General features: G+C 41.8%; 1 protein-coding gene across 2 annotated transcripts in view; it reads right to left on the bottom strand.

Moving 5' to 3' along the window:
• Positions 1-22,274, bottom strand: part of Abi3bp (ABI family member 3 binding protein) — a 207,210-nt gene that overhangs the window by 5,461 nt on the left and 179,475 nt on the right. For both annotated transcript variants that reach the window (XM_057765303.1, XM_057765302.1), the window contains 6 exons: positions 17,598-17,672; positions 16,019-16,138; positions 13,113-13,241; positions 12,497-12,565; positions 10,817-11,026; positions 8,183-8,291 (listed from right to left, as the gene is read on the bottom strand). In XM_057765303.1, the coding sequence (XP_057621286.1) occupies positions 8,183-8,291; positions 10,817-11,026; positions 12,497-12,565; positions 13,113-13,241; positions 16,019-16,138; positions 17,598-17,672 (712 nt within the window). The remainder of the gene's footprint in view (positions 1-8,182; positions 8,292-10,816; positions 11,027-12,496; positions 12,566-13,112; positions 13,242-16,018; positions 16,139-17,597; positions 17,673-22,274) is intronic.

Here is a 22,274-nt window from a genome sequence, read left to right as displayed (position 1 = left end):
GCTCAGGTCCTTTCAAAAAATGTAGAATTGCTTTGGCTCCATCCTTACTTTATGAGTGAGTCATAAAATTGTGTATAGTTGAGAGATCTTTCTCACAAGCTCTATAAACTGCAGATCCCATTGAGAAGCCCAGAGCAGGGAAGCAGTGCACATCTGTCTGAAACTGACTTCCTGCAGCAGAGGAAGCAGCTGCATTTGCTCTCAGACTGACTCGGCCTGAGTCAGCAGGTAGTTCTTTGTGATCTTTGCAAGGTTTGCAGGATAAAGGTCATCTTTGAGAAGCTTATCACAAAGTAAGAATGCAGCCCATGCAAGGTAAGTGTTTGATAAGAGAACCAGCAGGGTGGCCGAGGTGCCCAGTTGGGTGCAGATGGTGCTACAAGGGAAGTGGGAGGCTCCATGGAGTGAGTTTCTGTAGTGGTAGATCACTTCTGGAGTGTAGCAGGACAGATTCCAGTGATCACATGATGGGAACCACTTTTTAAAGTCCCTACCGTGTGTCATACATGGTCATTCTGCATTTATAAAGTAATCGGCACACAAACCCTATGAGGTACTCCCCACCAAGTCTTATCTCAGGCCAGTGATGTTTGTAACTATTGTAATACTTTGACTTTTCCAAATTTGAAATATTTGTGAAATAGAATTCAAGCCTCCCTTTCAGTTCTTAGCTACATGTAAGGTGCTATGTCATTACCATAAGAAAATGCCAGGCTGGGAGAATGCCATGGAAGTGTGAGAACCGGTGTTCCAATCCTTGGAACCCATATCTAGCGGGGCTGGGGGTAGAGGCAACACATCCGATCTGTAATCCCAAATTCAGTACTTCTGTAGCATAGTAGGAGGTGAAGACCATCTTCAGAGACCCACAGGCCAGCTTACATAGCCACATAGCAGGAAACAACAAAAGCAGCCTCTTAAAGTAGAAAGCGAGGCCTAAGACCCGGAGCTGTCTGTCCTCTGCCCCCCACAGTGCACCATGGTATGCACACACATGATCTCACAGCTATATAAACAATGCTGATTTGAAAACGCCTATGCCATTTACTTAAGTCCCATACGTGGGTATTTCCAAGGTTCTATTCTTTCTAAGGCTGGTGTCGTCAGACAATCCCAGCGATAACAAAACCTCACAGAACTGGTGAGCTGAATACGGAGTCACATGGATCTTCAGTTTCATTGAGCAGGAGTGATGTCATAGCTGTTCTAGGCCACGCCAGCCAACCCGTGCCAGTCCAGATCTGACCATTAGACTCCTTCCCATGTCATTTTATTTCAGCTTTCCCCATTTGATCTCACTTCTAGCATGGGCACAGTTTCCATAACTTACTTTTTCTGAAGTTTTTCCCAATATTTTATGATACAAATTTGGAAGAAATAATTTTAAATTATGTTTAACTACATGAGGGCATGTTTTGGCTGGTTAAGCCCTAAATAAATAAATAAATAAATAAATAAATAAATAAATAAATACTTTGTGGTGGCAAAATCTTTCCCAGAAAGCACATTTTGTCATCTGAATGACACTATATGCGTCTAAGAGTCAAGCCTCAGAGAATGACGATTGTACATAAACATAGGGCGCCACCTCAAAATTTTAGCAAAGTTATTTGAATGATCATAGAAACCAAAAAAGACATTTAGAAGATAAAGTTGACAGTCTACACATAACCTGTCGTAAAAGTCAGTTAAAAATGGAAAATTGGATTATTGAACATCCAACAGGCAGAAACTATAAAATGGGGACTTTAATCCTTGAGATTGTGTGAGAAATTTCCCTGAATTTAAAGATGTTTGTTTTCAGGATGAAAAAGACCTACTTTGTGCCCAAGAAGATGTGAAAAGAATTAAAAAAAAAAACTGCAAATTTTCAGAGTACCAAGGCATAGTGGCAAAAAGCCCAAAACTGAGAGTAAAATAATGGGCTCTATTTGAGGGAGCAGAATCAGAATGGTGGTTAGGTGCACAGCAGGGCTAGAAGTTATGGGAAAGTCCAATAACTTTTAGAAGGTCTTCATTTTATCATAATTTTATCTTAAAATCCACATTCAGATGAACAAAAAGCTCAAAAGAAACATAAAGATATGTAAAGACTTATAATACTGTTTTTCATGTTTTTCCAATATTTGCTTCTTAGGAAGTGGTGGCAAGACTTTGATACATTAAAAGACTTTTAAAAAATCTGTGAATTATCCTAATAGGAAAGGATAATGAAGGGTAAAATAAAAAAAAAAATCAGTTACTGGAATAAAGTGAAAAAAAAAAAAAGGTCCCAGAAAGTATGGTTTGCAGTTCCTGAGCTAATCTGTCAGAAGCAGGATGTCCGCCTCTAGGAGCTGCCCTGCAGCAGGGGTGTGGAGTAAAGCGGGAGGGGTAGGCACCTCCATCACCCCCTCACCCCTTCTCTCTAGACTTCATTTTTGGTGTAAACTTAGAGCCGAGTTCCAGCTTTCACTGCTTAATCTACTTTTAGTTACATAACTCCCTACAGGTTGGAAAAGTTAGGTTAGCAAAATTCTCAAACCTCAGGTAAACTGACTCTTATACAGCTTGTTTTTATGCAAAAACACTGAGTGACTGTCGGTTTGGACTGTATGATGGTTAGCTCAGTTTACCCCTGCTGAGGTCTTGAATGCTGGAGACCCATTTAGGTGAGGTTCTCTGTCAGAGGAAGAGAATCAGAATAAGTGGGATAAGAAAGAATAAGAAGCAATAAGGAAGCAGTTTTTGTGACCTCATCTCAAGGACACTGGAGGGCTACAGCAATTCAGGACACTTAGCAGCGTGTAATGTCATTCATTGTGCAACACTGGGATACAGTTAAGGAGCTAGGGGCCAGAGAGGAGTCGGACACCTCAGTTAGGGTCAGAACTTGCATGATGGCACATACCTGCAATCCCAGCCTCGTACAAAGCTGAAGCAGAATCACACATTGGAGGCCAGCTTGAGTAGTGTACCAACTTGTCTCAAAAAGAAGGGAAGGGAAGAGGAAGTAAAGGGGTGGGGTGGGGATAAGAGGGAACAGAAGCAACAGAAGGGAAAAGGGATGCAGAAATCATGGAGGGTCATGACCTGGCTGTCCATTCTGCCCTGAGAGAAATTTCTTGTGTCTTTTACTTTTGGGGATCTGGAGTCAAAAACTGGACATTCTACAGTTGGGCTTCACTTCTAACTCTGGTGCTGTGGATTTTCTAGATACAAGGAATTCTATAATAATAAGGCATGTAGTGATGGTCACAAAACTGTTCTCTTTACAGACAAGTAGAGATCCATACTTGGAGAACTCTTTGCATAGTGACAAGTTACGAGCTGAGCAACTGCCTCCATTTCTTTCTTTAACAAGGACGGAATTAATCGTCTGTTGCCCACATCTACAATAAAACTAAGTAAAATGCCTGATGCTTTGGCGCCTTATTTTACTTTATACCAAATCCATAGATGGTGTTGAAAAGTAAATAAAGAATTTACAGAGAGCTGAATTCTACACAAACCCTGTGATGGATACTAATGGCTATTCCACACGTCTGTTTTTGAGCCAGATTCACAGCTTATAAGAAGTCGCTGTTTGTATTGTAGCTAACCATCAGTGCCAAGGTTTTATCAACTCTGTAAACAGGAGTCCCAAACTTCGGCGGGTTTTAGTCTTAGAGGAATGATTGTTCCCCAGAATCTCCCTGAGCCCAGAGATGTCAAATGAAGTGAATTTGATTTATTTTAATTACCAGACTCTATTTTCCATAGGAAACTGTTGGACCACATGTAATTCTGGCACACACAACAGATTCTTCAGTTTTTCAGTAGAGTAAGAAGAGAAGTAGGCTTTCTGGAACAAACCTGAGCTTTTCAGCCCAGGTGATCATATGTGTCCATCTATGTTGCCAACTATTTTATCAGGAAGAGCCCATAACATCAATGTTACCAAAAAAAGCACTTACCAGTTCATCTCAAGGCAGACTCAAAGACAAGCTGCTGACTGAGACCATTCACTATGGGTCTTGGTTGACTCTCACTGACTCTGCATGGCTTTGCCTATCCCAGGACTAGGTGCCAGAAGACCTCAAAGATTAGCTAAGCCACACTGCCTGTCCCAGTCAGCACTGGTGCCAGATTGATGGTGTGAGGTACTATTTATCAGCTTCCCTATTGTAGAATTAAAAATAGTTGGTGGCCTTAGAGACACAGAGGCTTGCTCTCAGATGACTCTTTCTACAGCTTTACTTTCATTTCAACAAGAGCTCCATGCTGCCCAGAAGAGAAAGGACTTTGTTATTCCTGGCCAATGGAAGGAAAGGAGATTTGGTGTGGAAGAAATAAAGAAGTATTACTGGGGCATGGGCTGGAGTTCTGATTGTGGTGGTTGAATGAGAATGGCCCCCATAGACTCATATATTTGAACCCCGTGGTAATTAGAATGCATTTGGCCCCTATAAGATCATATAGTGAACTATTAGAAGGTGTGGCCTTGTTGGAGGAAGTGTGATCTTGGCAGAGGCTGGATGACACTTGCCTTTAATCCAGACCTTGAGGCTGGAGGGCACACTTTTAATCTGTTGGAAGTATGTCACTGGGGCTGGCTTTGAGATCGTTTTCTCAAGCTTCATTCAGTGTGATGGTCAGTAGACTTCCCGTTGCCTGCAAGATGTAGGACTCTAAACTCTTTCTCCAGTACCGTGCCTGACTGCATGCCACCATGCTCCCTGCCATGATGAACCAAGCCTCTGAACTGTAAGCAAGCCGCCACGATAAAATGTCCCTTTATAAAAGTTGCCATGGTCATGGTGTCTCTTCACAGCAATAGTAAACCCTAAGATAAATTCTCTGTCCTTAGTTGATGGACCTTTTTGGGAAGGATTAGGGAGTGTGGCCTTGTTGGAGGAGGTGTGTCACTGGCATTGGGTTTTGAGGTTTCAAAAGACTCCTGGTATTCCCATTTACCTCCTACTTCTGAAGAAAGATGCCAGCTCTTAGCTGCTGCTCCAGCACCATGCCTACTTGCCCACTACCATGCCCCTTGCTATGATGGTCATAGACTCTAGCCCTCTGAAACTGTAAGTAAGCTCCCAATAAAGCTGTTCTTCTGCAAGTTGCCTTGGTCTTCATTTCTCTTCACAGCAATAGAAAAGTTACTATGACACTGGTCAAACTGAAATCAACATTCCTAGAATTCTTTTTGTTTTTGAGGTAGTAATTGGGATAGGTTCTCTTCAAAAGAAGAGATAGCATTTGTCTTCAATCTCTAGATGTCTTTTGCCTCCCTTACTTCAAGTGATGGCTCTCTATCCCTGTGCACATTTGAGATCACAGTCCCTTGCTACAGCAGGCTATGGCCATGAGGCACGAGCCCAGAGAAAGGAACATTTGACACCAGATATGGAGTTAAGCCGTCTCATCAGCAAACAGTTGCTGGGTGACCCCTTAGAGAAAGTAAAAAATTGAACTCCTGCATGGTAGATTGACACATGATGAAGTAATTTAGAACCAGCGGGGGACAGCTGGCTGTGACAGGAGTGTGTGGTCCAATGTTACTTAGCTTCTAGAATAGAATTTCTAGCCCACACCAGTCTGCAAATCATTAATCTCTGCTTCTATACTTCTTTCTCTCTGGTTCACTGATCAACACTAACCTTTACATCACCCATGAGGTGTGTACAGATTAGCTACTAGATACCTTTCAGGTTTCAGATTTTAAAAAATCAAGTCAAAAATAGAAAGCCTACTAAAATACAGTATTTAAACATTTCCTTGTAATATAACACAGCTATAGTAAAATACAATATTTACACATGTCCTTATAGTATAACACAGCTATAGTAAAATACAATATTTAGATGTGTTCTTGTAGCATAACACAGCTATAGTAAATACAGTATTTACACATGTCCTTGTAGCATAACACAGCTATAGTAAAATACAGTATTTACACATGTCCTTGTAGCATACACAGCTATAGTAAAATACAGTATTCTAAACTATAATCCAGTTTGCTTCTCTGCACTGTCACGCACTGTGCTGTGTTCTCTGCCATGTTCTCTTCCCCACAGCATCACCACGTAGTGCTTTTCTCTGCATCCTTCCCAGCCCAGTCCAACGCCCACCTTTTCCCTTTCCCAGGCTTTGACGAGGGTTCTTCCCCCAACCTCCACCTGCACTCCCACAGGCCACTTCCAGAACTCTCCCCCTGCTTTGTAGAATGCTTACGAATTAACCTTCCTGCTAGACTTGAGCTAAAAGGCAGACACCACATTGGTTGCCATTTATAGCCCCGCAGCACTTACTACACATTAGTTAAATGGAAATGAGAAACTTCGTCAAACAAATTTAGCTTCAAATGTGCCTGAAACACCTGTTCTACTTTTAGATCGTGAACTAATAGGCGCACTGTAAGAAGCTGTGGGGACAGCTTGATTCAGAAAAGGAACACAGAGTACATGTACAAAGCAGATGCCTTTCCATGAATATAGTGTACAGCACTGCTCATGCTATTAAATGGGATAAAAAGCAGGCAACTCAAAAGAGAAACTTAAGTTTTGTAGGCAAAACATATTAAAAAGGTCCAATGAAATAATGTTAATTTAAATTATTGCCTTAAAATTTATTACGGTCAAAAAAGTTTTTTGTTTCGTTCTCTCAATCTTGCTAAGGAAACAGACTCGAGATCCACTGGGCTTTAACTGACAAATAGTCTTATTTTGGCTAACTTTAACCTTTCATGAAAATTAAAAGTTGAAACATTTTACAACTCAAAACAAGCACTTTAAAATCATATCTGTGCAAGAAATGCATTTTTTTCAGTAAAGGAACATAAGTTTATACATAGTTAACCTCAGTTAATTAGTTGTTTCTTTTTCTCTAAAACAATGAGAAGAATGTCCCTCCTACCAGAGTTAAAAGAGCTTTGTTCTCTTGTCACTATCAATGCCCTGCTCAGGCCAGTCAGAAGACGATGGAGAGGGTACAACAAAGGAAACTTAGAGAAAGGAAACCTCTTCTGGGAACTTCTCTACAGCTAATCAGAAATGTCCCAGGGCCTATTCTTCTTTCAGTAATAAAATGAATTGGTGTTTTAGACTAAAAAGAGATCATGAAACTATACTGAAATATAAATGACCTCATGTTAATGTACTAACAGTATAAGATATGCAATTGATCACTGGGATCTATGATCAAAGGATCTATTCCTTTTCAGTGTAAGAAGTCCCCAAAGCAAAGGGCTGCTGCTTCTGTGTGGTTTGAATGAGAATGGCCCCCATGTGCTCATGTATTTAGTGAACAGCTTGGAAAGGATTAGGAGATGTGGCCTTATGGGAAGAGGTGTGTCACTGGGGGTGGACTTGGAGGTTTCAAAAGCTCACTCCAGAAGCCAGACTCATCTGCTCTTTCTGTCTCCATCCTGCTAAGTTGTAAGCTCCCAGCTACTGCTCTAGTGCCATGCCTGCCCCTTGTCATGTTTCCCACATGATGATCATGGACTTAGCCTCTGAAACTGTAAGCAAGGCCCCAATTAAATGTTTTCCTTTTATAAGTTACCTTGGCCATGGTATCTCATCACTGTACTAGAGCAGTATCGAATACAACACTGGACCAATAGGGAGCTATTTCAAATAAAATCTTCACATTTTGTCAAGTAGTTTGCTTCCCTTCCTTTCCTTATTCCAGCATCAGAGTCAGGTACTCAAGTCTAGTTTATGCCTTGCACACTCCATTTATCTCTAGTTCACAGACCGTTCTAAATTTTGATATTTAAAAGTCAGTATTTGCATAGCCAAGCAGTGGTAGCACACACCTTTAATCCCAGCACTTGGGAGGCAGAGGTAGGTGGATCTCTGTGAGTCTGAGGCCAGCCAGGTCTACAAAGAGAGTTCCAGGACAGTCAGGACTGTTGCATAGAAAAACTCTCTCTCCAAAAACAAAAACAAACAAACAAAAAGAACCAATATTTGCTAATGGCCTATTTTTAGGTTGTCATTTATACTGTTAATCTATAAGGGCATCCTATTAACTCCTTTATTCTTAACAACAAGAATATTTTGAAAATGTGATACAATATATTCAAAATAGTATTAAAGGAACCCAGAATTAAAGCAAAATCCTCCTATAAGGCAGAGAAGGTATCGTTCTGTTTTTTGTTGTGATTGCAGTTTATGCTACTCCCAAATTCACCCGGAATAGCACTGGGCCTTACCTTGTATCTGGTTTCAAGTTTTCTACTGTAGAAAAGGTTTGATTGGTAATTTGAATGGATTTGTTCTTCCCGCTGAATGACCCATTTTCTCTGGATATAACTTCATATTCTGAAAATAGAAGAAAACATCAGACACTTGTGTTATGTCTTGGTTGACCTAATTGACTGCAGTTCGAGAAACATGATCTTAATATATATATATGGGGGGTGGTATGTACATGTGCTTGCAGGTTCCTGGGAAGTCCAGGAGAGGGTGTTGGATATGTAGAGCTTAAGTTACAGGTGACTGTGAGCTGCCCAACTCGGGTGCTGGAAATCAAAGTTATGCGCTTAAAGAACAGGAAGTGCTCTTAACAGCTGAGCTGTTCTCTAGCCCCAAGACACCATGATCTCATCTTCCAACAAGTTTCAGCCACCAGATGGCAGAAATTCTTAAAGCATTTGGGGACTAGAATACTAACTAATCTTGCTTTATCACAGTGGAAGACGCTCTAATAACTGGTGAAGACTGCTGGCCATGGCTTGGGATGCTTAGCTTAGTTTGGTAGAAAGTCCAGTTTAGACAAAGCACTGTATGAGGGACAGCACTTGAATAGAAGCCATGTCTCTTGCTGTCTTCTTGGTGGGGACTGGGGTATGTTGTTCCTGCTATAGCAAATCTGACCCTAAAACCGTGACAGCAGCAACAGTGAACCAAATGATAAAACCCCTTTGTTGTTTGGAGCTGAGGAACTGGATTTTGAACACTAATGCTTCTTTAAGTTATGTTCCTTGGATAGTTTTCTTTGTATTAAATAAAAGCCTCAATTAACGTCTGCATAAATTTCACTTCAAGGCAGGTTTCTCTGAGCTTTCAGGGCTCACTCATCAACAGGGAAAAGCCTTCACAATGAGAGAATCTGACAGATGTGTTAGCTCGTTTCCCTGCTTCTCACTTGGGAATTAGAAGAACGGCTGTGTTCCCTGAGCAGCTAGCTGGTAGGTCGTCCCATCTGAAATCAAGTGGTATTCCGTGGAAACACCACAATTAAGAATGGAATCTATGAAAATCATTAGGAGAAACAGTCTGGTGTTTAAAGACAGACTAAGAGAACAATGGCTAAATGTGGCACTGTGGCTAAGGAGCTACATGTCATCCTCGGGCATGGGATCCTTAGTTGCGACGGACTCTGAGCAGCTCATCTGCATCTACTAAGAAAATTGTTATGAAGACAATGGATTAGGTATCTACAGTACACTCTGCTCAGGACTTGTTACATGAGATTTATATAACTTAGCCAAGTGGTGAGGTGGAGGCAGGTAGATATATGAGTTTGAGGCTAGCCTGGTCTACAGAGTGAGTTCCAGGACAGGCAGGGCTACACAGAGAAACTGTGTCTCAAAAAATGTATTCTCCAAATGGAGATGTACTAAAAATTAGGTACATCAGATTAAATAATTCCAACTTGATAGCTCAACATCGTCATGGCAAACAAAATTCTGCTTATTATTTGGTCTCAGGAAACTAAAACTCTTAATAGCAAAGTGGACAGTCTAGAGTTTTAAATGTTTGAATATATGATATGGATAATCAATACTGAAAGATGATTGTCTTTTAGGAATTAAGAGAGCAGCATCTACAGTCTCAACCCTAAAGGAAGCGGGACTCAGCAGATTCCTGAGGACACCGGTGGTGACACAGACTCTTTCTCAGAACAGAGGCTGCCCTTTCATGAGAAAGGAAACGGAAGAAATCTGACAGTTCAGCCAAGGTGACATTTATGCGGGAAGTTGCTCAGATCACACGGTTTTGGAGAAGGAGAGACAATGGCCTCGTTCCCCTTTACCCACAGTAGAAAATATTTTCTGCCAGATTCTGAGTCTCCTCACCTATACCCTTGTCCTCCGTAGAGTTCCTTTCAACTTCAGACAGCTGCTGAGTCTATGCTTCTGTTCCCTGCACTGGGCCTACAGCAGGGGTCACAGGAACCCCATTGACCAGCGCGTCCTCTGCAATCCTGGACGTCAGTTTGTTTCCCACTTCTTGTTTGACTCTCCTCTTCTCTACGTAGAATCAAAGTGTGCCACAAATTGTAACAAACTCAAAACTGACTCTAGGTTTCCTATTTTCCATGACTATTTATAGAGGAATATGGTCGGTGTAGCACAATCAAAAATTTCTCAGCTAAGTGGCAAATTTCCTGGGAGTGAGGGAGCTTTGATTTATTTTTATTTTATTTTCAATTTCTCCAAAGCTAGTTAAAATAATTTTTAGCCTGTTTTGAAGTTCTCAGTCAGTTTAGAAACTGGGTTGGTGAAAAGACAGCTATTTAAAATCGTTTCAGAAGTGTCAAGACTTTACGCACTTTATGCTGTGTGATTTTTTTCTTAGTAAAATTATAAGACTGGATTTTCAAACATTGGAAGGGAGTTCTGAGAGGGATGGGAGGAATTCAGCTTTAAAGTTCTCAGTTAACTAGGAGCCCATAACAAAAAGCAGTATCTTTCTCCACCTATGACACCCTGGACAACAGAACTTTGCTCTGTCTTGGATGTGGTTTTTGTGCCACAGCTTGACCCAGGCTGCCTGGTTTGGAACTACTATGCTATCAAAGCTTCCCACCATAGTGTCCCATCCTAGCGCCACAATCTTACCAGTGACAGTGTCATTTAGTGGCTTTTCCCAGTCCAAGATGACAAATGAGGGGCAGCCTTCCACCGTGACCACAGTGAGGTTGGTAGGTGGGTTCTGTGGTGGGCTGGTGGCATTCCCCTCTGTGGCTTCCTCTGTAGGGAACCGTCTGACGGAGTCAGTGATGGAACAGGGCTTGTTGTCTGGCTTCGGGATGTATCGCACATGAGGGCCTAAGAGTGGGGAGGAGAGAGGACTCTGTCGGTCAGCACAGTTGTGAGGAAGATGGAGGAGCAAACTGTCCGTTTGAGCATCTGTTTGAAGACTTTAGTGTCATGTTCTGAGCAGACACTTGAAAATAGTGCTGAGAAGCTGGGCGGTGGTGGTGCACACCTTTAATCCCAGCACTCAAGAGGCAGAGGTAGGCAAATCTCTGTGAGTTTGAGGCCAGCCTGGTCTATAAGAGCTAGTTCCAGGACAGGCTCCAAAGCTACAGAGAATCCCCCACCCCCTGCAAAAAACCAAACAAAAATAAAAAAAAAAAAAAGAAAGAAAGAAAGAAAGAAAAGAAAAGAAAATAGTACTGAGAATGACTTAATCTTAAAACTCTAAACTCCCACCTCTGGGTTATATGGTATATGATAGAGATCTTCTATAGATATACCTGGTGTTAATCTCTTCAGATATTGTTTGGTCTCTTCAGAATTAGTTCCTACCTCATAATTTATAGGTAGTGAGTCTCAGGCAATAGGATTGAACACCACCATTCTGAACGAAGCCAGACTTATAAGGATCAAGTAGTTCTGAAACATCAACTGTACCTCAGAACAAAACTCGAGAATATTTTAGAAATGAAATATACAACACCCAGCAAGGTAAAATTCACAAGAAACTTGTTAATAGTGAGAAAAATCAGTCCTTTGGAACAAATTTAGAACTTACACAGAGGCCAGAATTATTATTCAAGGAAGAGGCTGTGAAGCCTCATCCCAGTCAGCCTGGGGTTCTTAGGACAGAGGGACTCATAGGCACAGTGCAGAGCTCACATTCACACTCATGTGAGAAGAAAGCCATTTGCAAGGCAAGAAGAGAGGCCAATCTCAGAATCTTTGCCTTCAGAATTGTGAGAAAAAGAAACCAGTGGAAATTTTTGCGGAATTTTGTTAGGGTAGGCCAGAAGAGTCAATTAAAACCACTTTGTACCTGTTAAAATGACAACCGCATTTAAAAACTTTTCTGTACCTACTGCTGGTGAGGAGCTGGAGAAACCAGAGCCTTTATCAATATTGTCAGAAGTGTAAAATAATACCACTGCTTTGGAAAAGAGTTTCACGGTATCTTAACGCAGTCTCTGCATCCATGAAAAGAGTTATGCTCTCCCAAGTTTTGGCTTGTGCTTGTGAGATATAACATCAAAAGGATCTCAAAATGTGACTATCTGAATCACCTCTATTCGGTATTATGGTGAAAATGGCTTCTCCTAGGTCACTGTTACTCTTTGTTCTAGGCAGCAAAATACAGGTATGCAGAGTGGACCTGAGGCTAGCCTATCTGAATCCACTGCACTTACTGCCTAGTTGACTTGCAGGAACATGAAAACTCCACATTGTAGTAAACGCCTACAATATTTACACAATAAATACCTGACTGACCCACCTACCAGAAGAGTCCTGCCCAAACTCAAAATGCAGAGCCAGACATACCCGTGAATCTGGGCTTCCCAAGATGATCGGTTTCTTTCGTTGGGCTTGAACTAAAATCAGTCGTATTGCCTGAGAATGAAAACAGCATGAAAAATTCAATGAAGGATAAAGAAAAGTCCACAGTACATTGGCAAAAGCAGTACAGATAAATAATAATTACCATTCCTACTAGATACATTGCTTGTGGTTGAATTTCCGTTACTATTCTTACAATACATTTTTATCCAGAATAAAAAAGACCTTTAATTGTCTCCTGCAGCAAGATGTTCTGGGGTATAACAGTAGTGGACTGAAAATTAGAACAATAAGCTAATACTTATTGCTAAATTAAAATATCTGTAGTTCACGGTAATAGGTAATTTAGTAGCCTAATTTTTTAATTGGTAATTGGATAGTCTACATTTTATAAAACAAAACAAAATTTGGCATTTCTATGTCTGCCAAGGAAAGAAGTATATTCTATAGCAAAAATTTGATAATAAGTATTACTCTAAAATTGAAAAGACAAATATTCCTAAAATTGCAGGAAATGGGAGACCCCTGAGCTTTTGTTTGCCCTCATTTGAAATACTTAAGCATCTTGCAGCACAGCGCCTAGTGAGAACACCACACTAACCAATTTCTTCTTCGGAAGCTGGAGTGGTTGGATGCTTTCTCTCTGCCTCTGGTCTTTCTGCAGCTGTTCCGGTAGGTTTGAGTGTTGCCTTCGGTGGTGGGGAAGTCACTCTGCTCGAGGAAATGATTCCTGTAACCCAGAATCAAAACAGTAAGGGCAGCGCCAAATTTAGCATTCATTTAATCAATAAACATTTATTAAGCACTTACCATGTGGCTTGGCACTATCAGCCAGGCTTGGAGAAAAACAAGACCTGGTTCCTGATAGACACAGATGCCTGTGCCAAGGATATTGAGACATCTCTGATATTGTCAAAGAACTACATAAGGTCACTGAGGGGACAGAGAGAGGGAGTGGTTGTCTATGGGGAGAGGGTAGCCCTGGGGAAGCGTGTCTTCACAGATGTGCAAGAGTCTATGAATCAGGGAAGCATGTCAGCTGAGGGAAGAGAAAGCCCAGTCCCAGCCTACGTGTGGAGGGCCAAGAAAGGGCAGACCATGGACGAACTTGAATATCATTGCTGTGGATGCTATTTTAAGGGAAATGGACCATGAAAAGATTTCCAGTAGGGAAGTGACAAAAAGGAAGGATGAGATTTCCATCTTAGCCATTTGGTCAGCTGTGAGAGAATTTGAGGAGATGGAATGGCCTTGCTTAGAGATGACCTGGCAGACATGGGAGATGAGCAGACTAGGAAGACAATGATCCCCAGGGCCATCTGCAATTCTGGCCACAGTGCTCCTCTGAGGTGTTATGTTCAACTCCTTTTTTTGCTAAAGTTACTTATCAGTTTCTATCTCTGGATTCAAGGTCCAAGCAAGACTGAGTGTTTAGTACAGTCAGCAGAGTATAGAGTGGGTTTTAGATTCCTCATAAGAAAAGAAGTACTGCTCAGGCTCAGGACTTAAGGATTTGGTTCAGTGTGCAATCATGACCGAGTCAGGTAGATGGAGCTCTGCTATCCCGCCCCTCCCCCCCAACTCAGGCCCTTGGTCCTACAGGGAGTGGGCCACAATAAAATGCCAAGCAAAACCGAGAGAAGTGCTTTTCAGAGCTGACAAAATCAGTGGGAAATGGCAGCAACATTGTCACCCTGGCAAGAAATGAGGGACTTGGAGGCCTCTGTAGATCTAGAGATAGGCAACAATTGGTAGATGCCACGTGGGAACCAAAACTGTTCACAAGCATTTGTGAAAGACTCTCAGAGTACACCCGGACATCCAGTGGATTCCTGAATCACTAGAACTGTACCAACATAATTGCTAGTTTGCTAGGCTGTGAAGTGGAGTCATTTTCTCTCAGAGGTGGAGCAGTGGAGAGAGAGTACACAGCAGTGACCTAAGCTGCTCCTAGAAACAGGATGTGCTTGTGGCTCCGCCTCAGGCTCAGGGGTAGAAGCCTGTGCCAAAGCTATACTTTCTGACAGAGAACAGGTTACCATAAGCCCAAATCCAAGACCAGTGAACAACATAGCCTCACCCGGGGACCTCCTGCAGGGGTGGTCCCCTGGGTTCTTATGGCACACGCTGGCATCACAGTTACTCATCAGTGGGACTTGAAAGCAAGTGCCACTCATGCCACAGCTGCTTCACATTACAAGGAATGAGACAAACCCGGTCTCCTCATGCAGCATTCATGGGGCTTTGACCCAGAAAGACACAATGCACAAGTTAGGGCCTGAATCCTCCCTTACACATTGGGGATAAACAACCTAGAGGGGTGGTTCTCAACCTTCCTCATGCTACGGCTCTTTAATACAACAGTGTGCCTCAGGTTGTGGTGACCCCGAACCATACAATTATTTTCGTTGCTACTTCACAGCTGTAATTTTGATACTGTTTTGAATTGTAATGTAAATATCTGATGTGCAGGATATCTGATATGCGACCCCTGTGAAGGTTCATTCAACCCCCAAAGGGGTTGCGACCCACTGACCCAGAATCATGAAAAAGGTCATTAGCATGCCTGTTTTTTATCTTGCAAAAAGGAGTGACACAGCTCCCTTCACACGAATCCTCCGCACTTTCATCTTTCACAGCTGTCCTTAATACTTTTATCCCGCGTCCACCTACCAGATATTCAGGAAGTTGAGCTATGGAAGGGGAAGAGCAACAAGGAACTCACAGTTGGCTAGCAGAGTCCCTAAGCGGGAGTAAGGTCAAGGTTTGTTTTGAACTGGATCAATTTTCACTGGTTCTTCATTTCCTTCGTGTATTCATTTAGTTATTGCTATCAAGTTCCCTCCATATTCTAAGTACTCGACGAGGCTCTAGAATTTCGGAGGGAATACACTAAGGACTGTTGGTACACAATCACAAGCTATATGAGGAAGATAAGAACACAAACAGCACAAAGTCGTTTGTTTTTGTTGTGCCAGAGATGTATACTGAGGGCCACGGAGGGCGTAGTGGCGATGCTAAGACTTCTTTGTGAAGCTGGAAGAAGGGTGAAGTGGCATAGCCAGGTCTTATGGGACCATTCTATGACAGCGTGAACCTAGACATGGAAGTAGGAAACAGCTTGCCTGCTCAGAGTCCTCCCCCAGACACCGTAACCCTCGCAATGACATGAAGGCAAAATCAGGGACGGGACATTATTTCCACTCTCTCTGAGGGTTCGCCATGTTCAGTATCTCCTGCCCTACTCTGAAGTCACGGAAAGCCAAGTCAGCTTCTCTCTAGGCTTCAAGCATGAAGGTATCTCAGAAGCAAACTGGTCTAGAGATGGAGGAATGGTTTCCTTACCCACTTAGAGTTAGTATTTCAGTCGTCAAAGCTGTAGTTAACAGCACATGTCTAATCACACGTGCCAGTGGCTTGTCTACTGCCTAAACCAGCATCCCAAGAAGGGTTGGGTTGGCCAGTAAAATGCAGTCATGGAGATAGAAGGATAAGCGATGGACATACCTGCACGTCCTGGCTTTCCGGTGACATTATTTGGTGGCAAAGGTTTTCTCTGCGGAGGTATAGGTCTAGGGGGCATAGGTCTAGGAGGAATGAATGGACGACGAGTTCCTGGAATTGTGGCTAAGAGATATTTTAAAGTCAGCTTTATTTAAAAAATCAGTTTGAAATAAGCTTTCACAAGCAGCAGAGTAGCAGTTGGATGGTAAGAGCCTTTTATAGAAAACTGTCTATGAGTAATATATAGAGGGGTTCCTCTAAACTTACGCTGGTCATATATCCATGAATCACATTAACATATGTAAATCATCTCCTGTCATTTAGATAAAATATGTAAGCATAGATGCTTTGGAAGGTCACATACAGAGAACTGACATCTTTCCCCTAGAGACAAGCCAGAAGTACTGATGAACTTGACATCTTTCCCCTAGAGACAAGCCAGAAGTACTGATGGACTTGACCATTTCCAATCACCTCTAGTTGTGAGACTACAGTTTTGTCAACCAATTTGACTTTGAATTGTTGAGCATATATATAATTTCCATATTTTTGTGGAAGGTTCACACTACCCCCTAACTCTAATATAATTATAATTGAACAACACTGGCACTTTTCAAGGCAGCAGTCATAGCAGGAATGGGCCTCTGGTGACTGGAGAGCAGTGAAGCTGTGAAGCAGCTGGATTGGCACACTGCACAGGGATTGCTAGCTGGGGACATGACTAGGAGCCAATTTTACCAGTCACTTTGCTCTCCCACAGGGCTACCATCCCAAGAAATTGTACAGTTTTATACCTTGTCTGCCTAATTGGCAAAGGAAAGGAAAGTAGCGTGCTTTTTATAGTTTGTGTGATGAAGTTGATTTTGCAGGGCGCTTGGAAAAGCTAAACATGTCTTCTGAAGCAGCTCACCTTGGCTCAAACTTTAGCCTGTTATAGTTGAAAAAATGTGTTTCTTTCTTGGTAGTATTTATGTTGATTTAAAAATAACCAAGAAGAATTCTCCACCCAGAAAAATACTTTTTGCTTTAAGTATTTTCAAGGCTACCAGGAGGAGAGACAAAGAAGAAAGAACTAGAGAAAGTAGGAGAGGGGGAGAAAGCCCGCCCATGAGCTTGCTCGGGTGAGGATGGCAATATAAACACTGATGTGTGGGAGCAGCTTTCGTGGCAACCCTTTTATACAACAGAGAGACTGGAATATGAGATTCATATGGCTCTTATATATAACATACTCTTAAAATAGGAACGAACATCATTTCAAGCCAAAATATAAATAAATCACATAAGACAAAAACTTGAAAAAACAATCTGAAACCCAGTGACTCTGTACCACTTGTCCATGGTGTCTCTTCAGGATAGTACAGAAAGCAACCGCTAAATTAGTATCTCCCAAAGGGTTTGAAAAGAGTGGAATTTGCACTTTCTTTTTCCAAAGATGCTTTTGGAATGTTTCTCTAGCAGCTTGCATCTTCTGCTAATTTGATTCTCACACACAGAGCCATGCAGTTGTTCATCATTCACCATTGCTATCACTGGGCCAACTTCAGAGCTGAGGGGCTGGAGGGGCCACATCACTCCTTACCCGGTTTTTTTGTGGCATGTGAGTCCACTGACATATTTCTCCCAGTACTTGACGGCTTAGGTGCTTGCTTGGTTCCTAGGAGAATAAACAATCAGTAGGAATAACTGTATAGTAAAAATTTGCTAAACGTTCTTTGTCATGGACATTCAGAGCTGTCAGAGAAATGTGCACTTCTTATATAAACACCAGTGCATTTGTGTCCATTTTAATTGTCTTCTACTACCCAGACATAAAAATACGAAAAATCCTACATTCGTGGGTTGTATTTTTCTCTCTAGAGCTGGCACTGGGCTGTGGGTTTTGGTTTTGTCATAATTTTCCATGGCATTCATCCTGCACTGGCTGCCTGGGAGGTATTGCTTCACCAGACAGATTTTTACCAGGAGTGAATTGTCACCTCCTGCCAGTTTTCATGGGTACATTTTGTGGTTAAAAAGATAATTTCCCAACTCACCAATGCTCATAAAGAAACCTCAGAATCCAATGTAGTTGGCTTTATACTCATTGAACTGGCTTAAAAAATACTTCTGTGCCGGTCTTGTCTGTGAGACTGCTGAGGCTACAAACTGGATCTTACCTTTGGTATTTATAAAATAGTCCTGAATGGCCTAGAACACCAACTTGTTGTTTGGAAGGAACCAATTCAACTTTGCTTTGTGTGGTATTTTTCTCTGCTGTCTCCCTCAAATATGGAGGTTATCTGGCCATTTGCCTAAGCACCCGGGATAGGTTTTGGAAAGATTTCCTATGATGCAGGTAATCAGTATGTCTCACTGTAGTTTTATAATATTATTATTTTTAATCATGTTTTCTTTCTGTATACAACTTTGTTTCATTGTTTGAAATTAACATATATTATTTTTAATTTCTTCCCTCCAATCCCTCCCATGTACTTTACCCCTACCTTGATCTCTTTCAAATTCATGGCCTCTGGTCTCTTTTTTATTTAATTGTTGTTATACACACATACACAATACACACACACTCCTAAATATATATGTGTACATATTTATATAGGGATATATAGATACATTCCTAAATATACTGATACCACCTGCCCAATCTAATGTTACTTGTGTGTTTTTAATTTCAGGAAGGGCTGACGATGGGTACTAGATAATCAATTAGGGAGAAGCTTTTCCCCGAGAAGACTATTTCTCTCTTTTCAACATTTCTTAGTTGCTTGTAGTTCTTTGTCTAGGGTTGGGGCCCTGCTGAGAGTTCCCCCTTCCATGTTGGCATATGTGTTGATGTCACCCTTGCTCTGGTCTTGTTTAGGCAGTCATGTTGAGACTTCATGGGTGCAGCTTCCCTGCCATGTCTAAGAGATGCAACTTCACAGCAAACATCTAGTTTCTCTGGCTCTTACAGTCTTTCTTTCCCCTCTTTTGTGACTATATTACAAAATAATCTTCCCTAACATGTCTGACAATTTTTTCCTTTGAGACAGTGTTTCACCATGCAGCCTTAGCTGGCCTAGAACTTACTATGTAGACCATGTTGGTCTCAAACTCATAGACATTCACTTGCCCCAGGCTCCTGAGTGCAGGCATTAAAGGCTTGTGTCACCATGTCTGGCTCTGATAGTATTTATTAAGAAAGAACAGAAACAGTTTTTAGACTCTAAGTAGGAAGTATAGCTTTAAAAATGATTATCCTAAAGAAGAATCCATATGCTAATGGCCTAACTGTAGTTTGCATATTAAAGATGAGAAAACATACTTAATAACCACTTAGTACATTAATAATGACAACATGACAATTATAGTAACTAAATGCCAACAACTCTGGTTTTATAGTTATGTCCCAGAAAAAGTAAAATGATATTAAACACATTTAAGTGTGCAGGCAGATATACTGATCAAATATAAAAGTTTAGCTTGTTGTAGTTTGAATGAGAATGTTGCCCCATTGGCTAGTGTATCTGAACACTTGGTTCCCTATTGGTGGTGCTGTTGGAGAGGTTATGGAATCAAAGGTAGTAGAACCTTGATGGAAGAAGGACATCACTTGGAGAAGGTGAACTTTTAGAGTTTATACCCTTGCTCTACTTTCTGTGGTCTGTGTTTCCTGTGTGTGGTTAAGATGTGATCTCTCAGCTTCCTGCTCCTGTCTCTGTGGCTCCATCCTTTATGAACATTCATCCCTCTAGAACTATAAGTACAAACAAACATTTTCTTAATTTGCTTTTGGTCATGGTATTTTAGCACAGAAACTAAAAGCAACTAATACAGAAGTTGGTACCATAGAGTGGAACTGTTGCTGTAAAGAACCTAATCCCATTGACTTTTGGAGGAATGTGGAAGACTTTGAAAATTCTTTCTAAAAAAGCTGTCTCTGTGCCCTGGTATTCTTGGTACCCTGAAACCAGGGAAATGGATCATGTGGTTGATTTTTCTGTAAATGATGTTCAGGCATAGAAAAACACTTCCACTGTGCCAATAAGATGACTTTGATTTGGTGACTGATTTTGATTTGCCATCATTTCCCAAAGGTAACACACACACATCAAATACACACCACATACACATATCACACACACCACACACACCACATACACACATCACACACACACACCATACACGCACACACATACCCCATACATAACACACACCACATACATACGTCACACATACCACACACACCACATCATATACACACATACCACACACACCATATTATACACACACACACACACACACACACACACACACACACATACACCACACCACATATACCCTAGAATGCCAGTAGGCTGGGTGTTCTTTGAGTTGATTTTTATTAGTTCTTCTCCAAAAATCTTTGTCCTTCAAATACAACAAATTCATTTCTAATACCGTCTAGGCACTCTGTATATTTAATACTTGATTTGAGCTTTACAAAGTCTCTGTGGGATATAGCATCTAGGACCCACAAATGAGGAAGTTCAAAGCTGGAGTAAACAGGCTGCTTAAAGTCTCACAGCTAAGAAATGCTGGGACTCAGACTCACATGCTCGCCACACCAAAGCCTCTTTCTCAAACACAAGGTCCTCCTTTTGACTCCTTCTTCCCTGTATTCCTCACAATGATGTTAAGTGACTATAGTCATATATTTCACCTCCTGAAATGGCTGAAGTGCCTCCCTAGATGAGAGTTATTGACCTTGACAGGCAGGCATCTGTCCTATAACCATGTCATCGCAACTGTCCTATAGCCATGTCATCGTGTGGCACTCACAGAAAACAGTCGCATGCTTTCAGCAGTTCCTATGGGGCAAATGCAGATCCACTGAGCCCAGGATGAGTACAGGCAAGCGCCTGAAGGCTGAAGTAAGTTGGAGATTAAGGAGAAGAGGGAGGGAGAGACACGGGTCAGCAAGGTGGAAGGTGAGAAGAGGGGAAGGAAAGAGAGGAAAAATAATTAGAGGAAACTAATAATCTTCCAATTGCTCTCTATACAGATGGAGGCAGAGACAGCATGCCATTATGATCTCTAGATAGAAATCACCAATCAACAGCATATCAGCCCTTGAAAACAGATAGACCATAGTAGTATCTGGAAACACTGGAAAAGGCCCTGCAAACAGTAACTTTGGGGCTCAGTGGAAAGAGTTGGAGACAGGCAATGAAGCCCCAGACTCTCCTAAACAAGTGAACTAGTGCTGGCCTGAAACAGAAGAGGGCAATTTAACATTGAAGGCAGCCCAGCCACAGAAGGAGGAGAAAAGTTAAAAAGGAAACCATTATGAGGAACACTGTAGAGAATGGATCGTACGGAGAGTACCCATCAGGCAATCTAGCCCAGGCTGCGAGCTCGATTTCTCCCAAACAGGATTAATTGACACAAATGCTTAAAGGCCAGTTGGCTCTGAATGCACCCAGACTGGAACCTCAGTATGGCCCACCACTGCCATATGGGAGTTGTCCAGAAGGCTGCGGATTTACGTAATTCATCACTTAGTGAGCTCTTGTCCAAGATGAAATAATGATTTCGGATATTTCTAACCATAGTAACAAAAGCTTTGCAAACAAACTTGTTGATTTCTAACTGTATCAGTGGAAATCAATACTCAGTGAATCGGAGACTCTACCTCCTGTGACGAAAAGGGGTGATATTTATGTAGCATTGTTCTCTGTGCTTCAAATTTCAGCTCCTAGCTAAATCCCGAGCCAGTTGCCTGGAAGGTTTAGCCACAGTCTAGAAAAACACATACCTCATCCTGAGGAGTCTGAGTTCTCCCAGTGAGGCATTCTCCATGTGGGGGCAGTAACATGTGGTTTCCCCATTAGGATAGAGAGAGAAGAGCCTGATTCTCAGCTATGTGACAGAGTCTGCCAGCTCACATGCTCCAAGAAGTGTCACTATTATACTCTTCCTGGCACGCAAGGAACCTTCAGAAGTGATGGTCGGATGACGAACCAGCCCTGCAGCTGTCATCTTCCAAGAGAAGTCAGACTCCCTGGACTAGGACCGACGAGTTTCTTCTCTAGAGTCAAGCAGTAAACTCCGCCGTTTCTCACAACTTCTCAGTTTAGAAATTTCTAATGTGTAGGACACCTTAACTAAACTGTGATGTCTATGTGTGGAATCACAAAAAAGCAGAATAGCGGGAAAATGACCCATCCAAGTTATGAGCAAGAAGGCTTGGGTTAGCAAGAAGGCTTAATAGATAAAACCCACAATGCCAACCCACATG

Source organism: Chionomys nivalis, chromosome 3 (assembly GCF_950005125.1).
Source record: "Chionomys nivalis chromosome 3, mChiNiv1.1, whole genome shotgun sequence".
Classification (NCBI taxonomy): domain Eukaryota; kingdom Metazoa; phylum Chordata; class Mammalia; order Rodentia; family Cricetidae; genus Chionomys; species Chionomys nivalis.
This window is presented reverse-complemented; position numbering and strand designations above follow the sequence as displayed.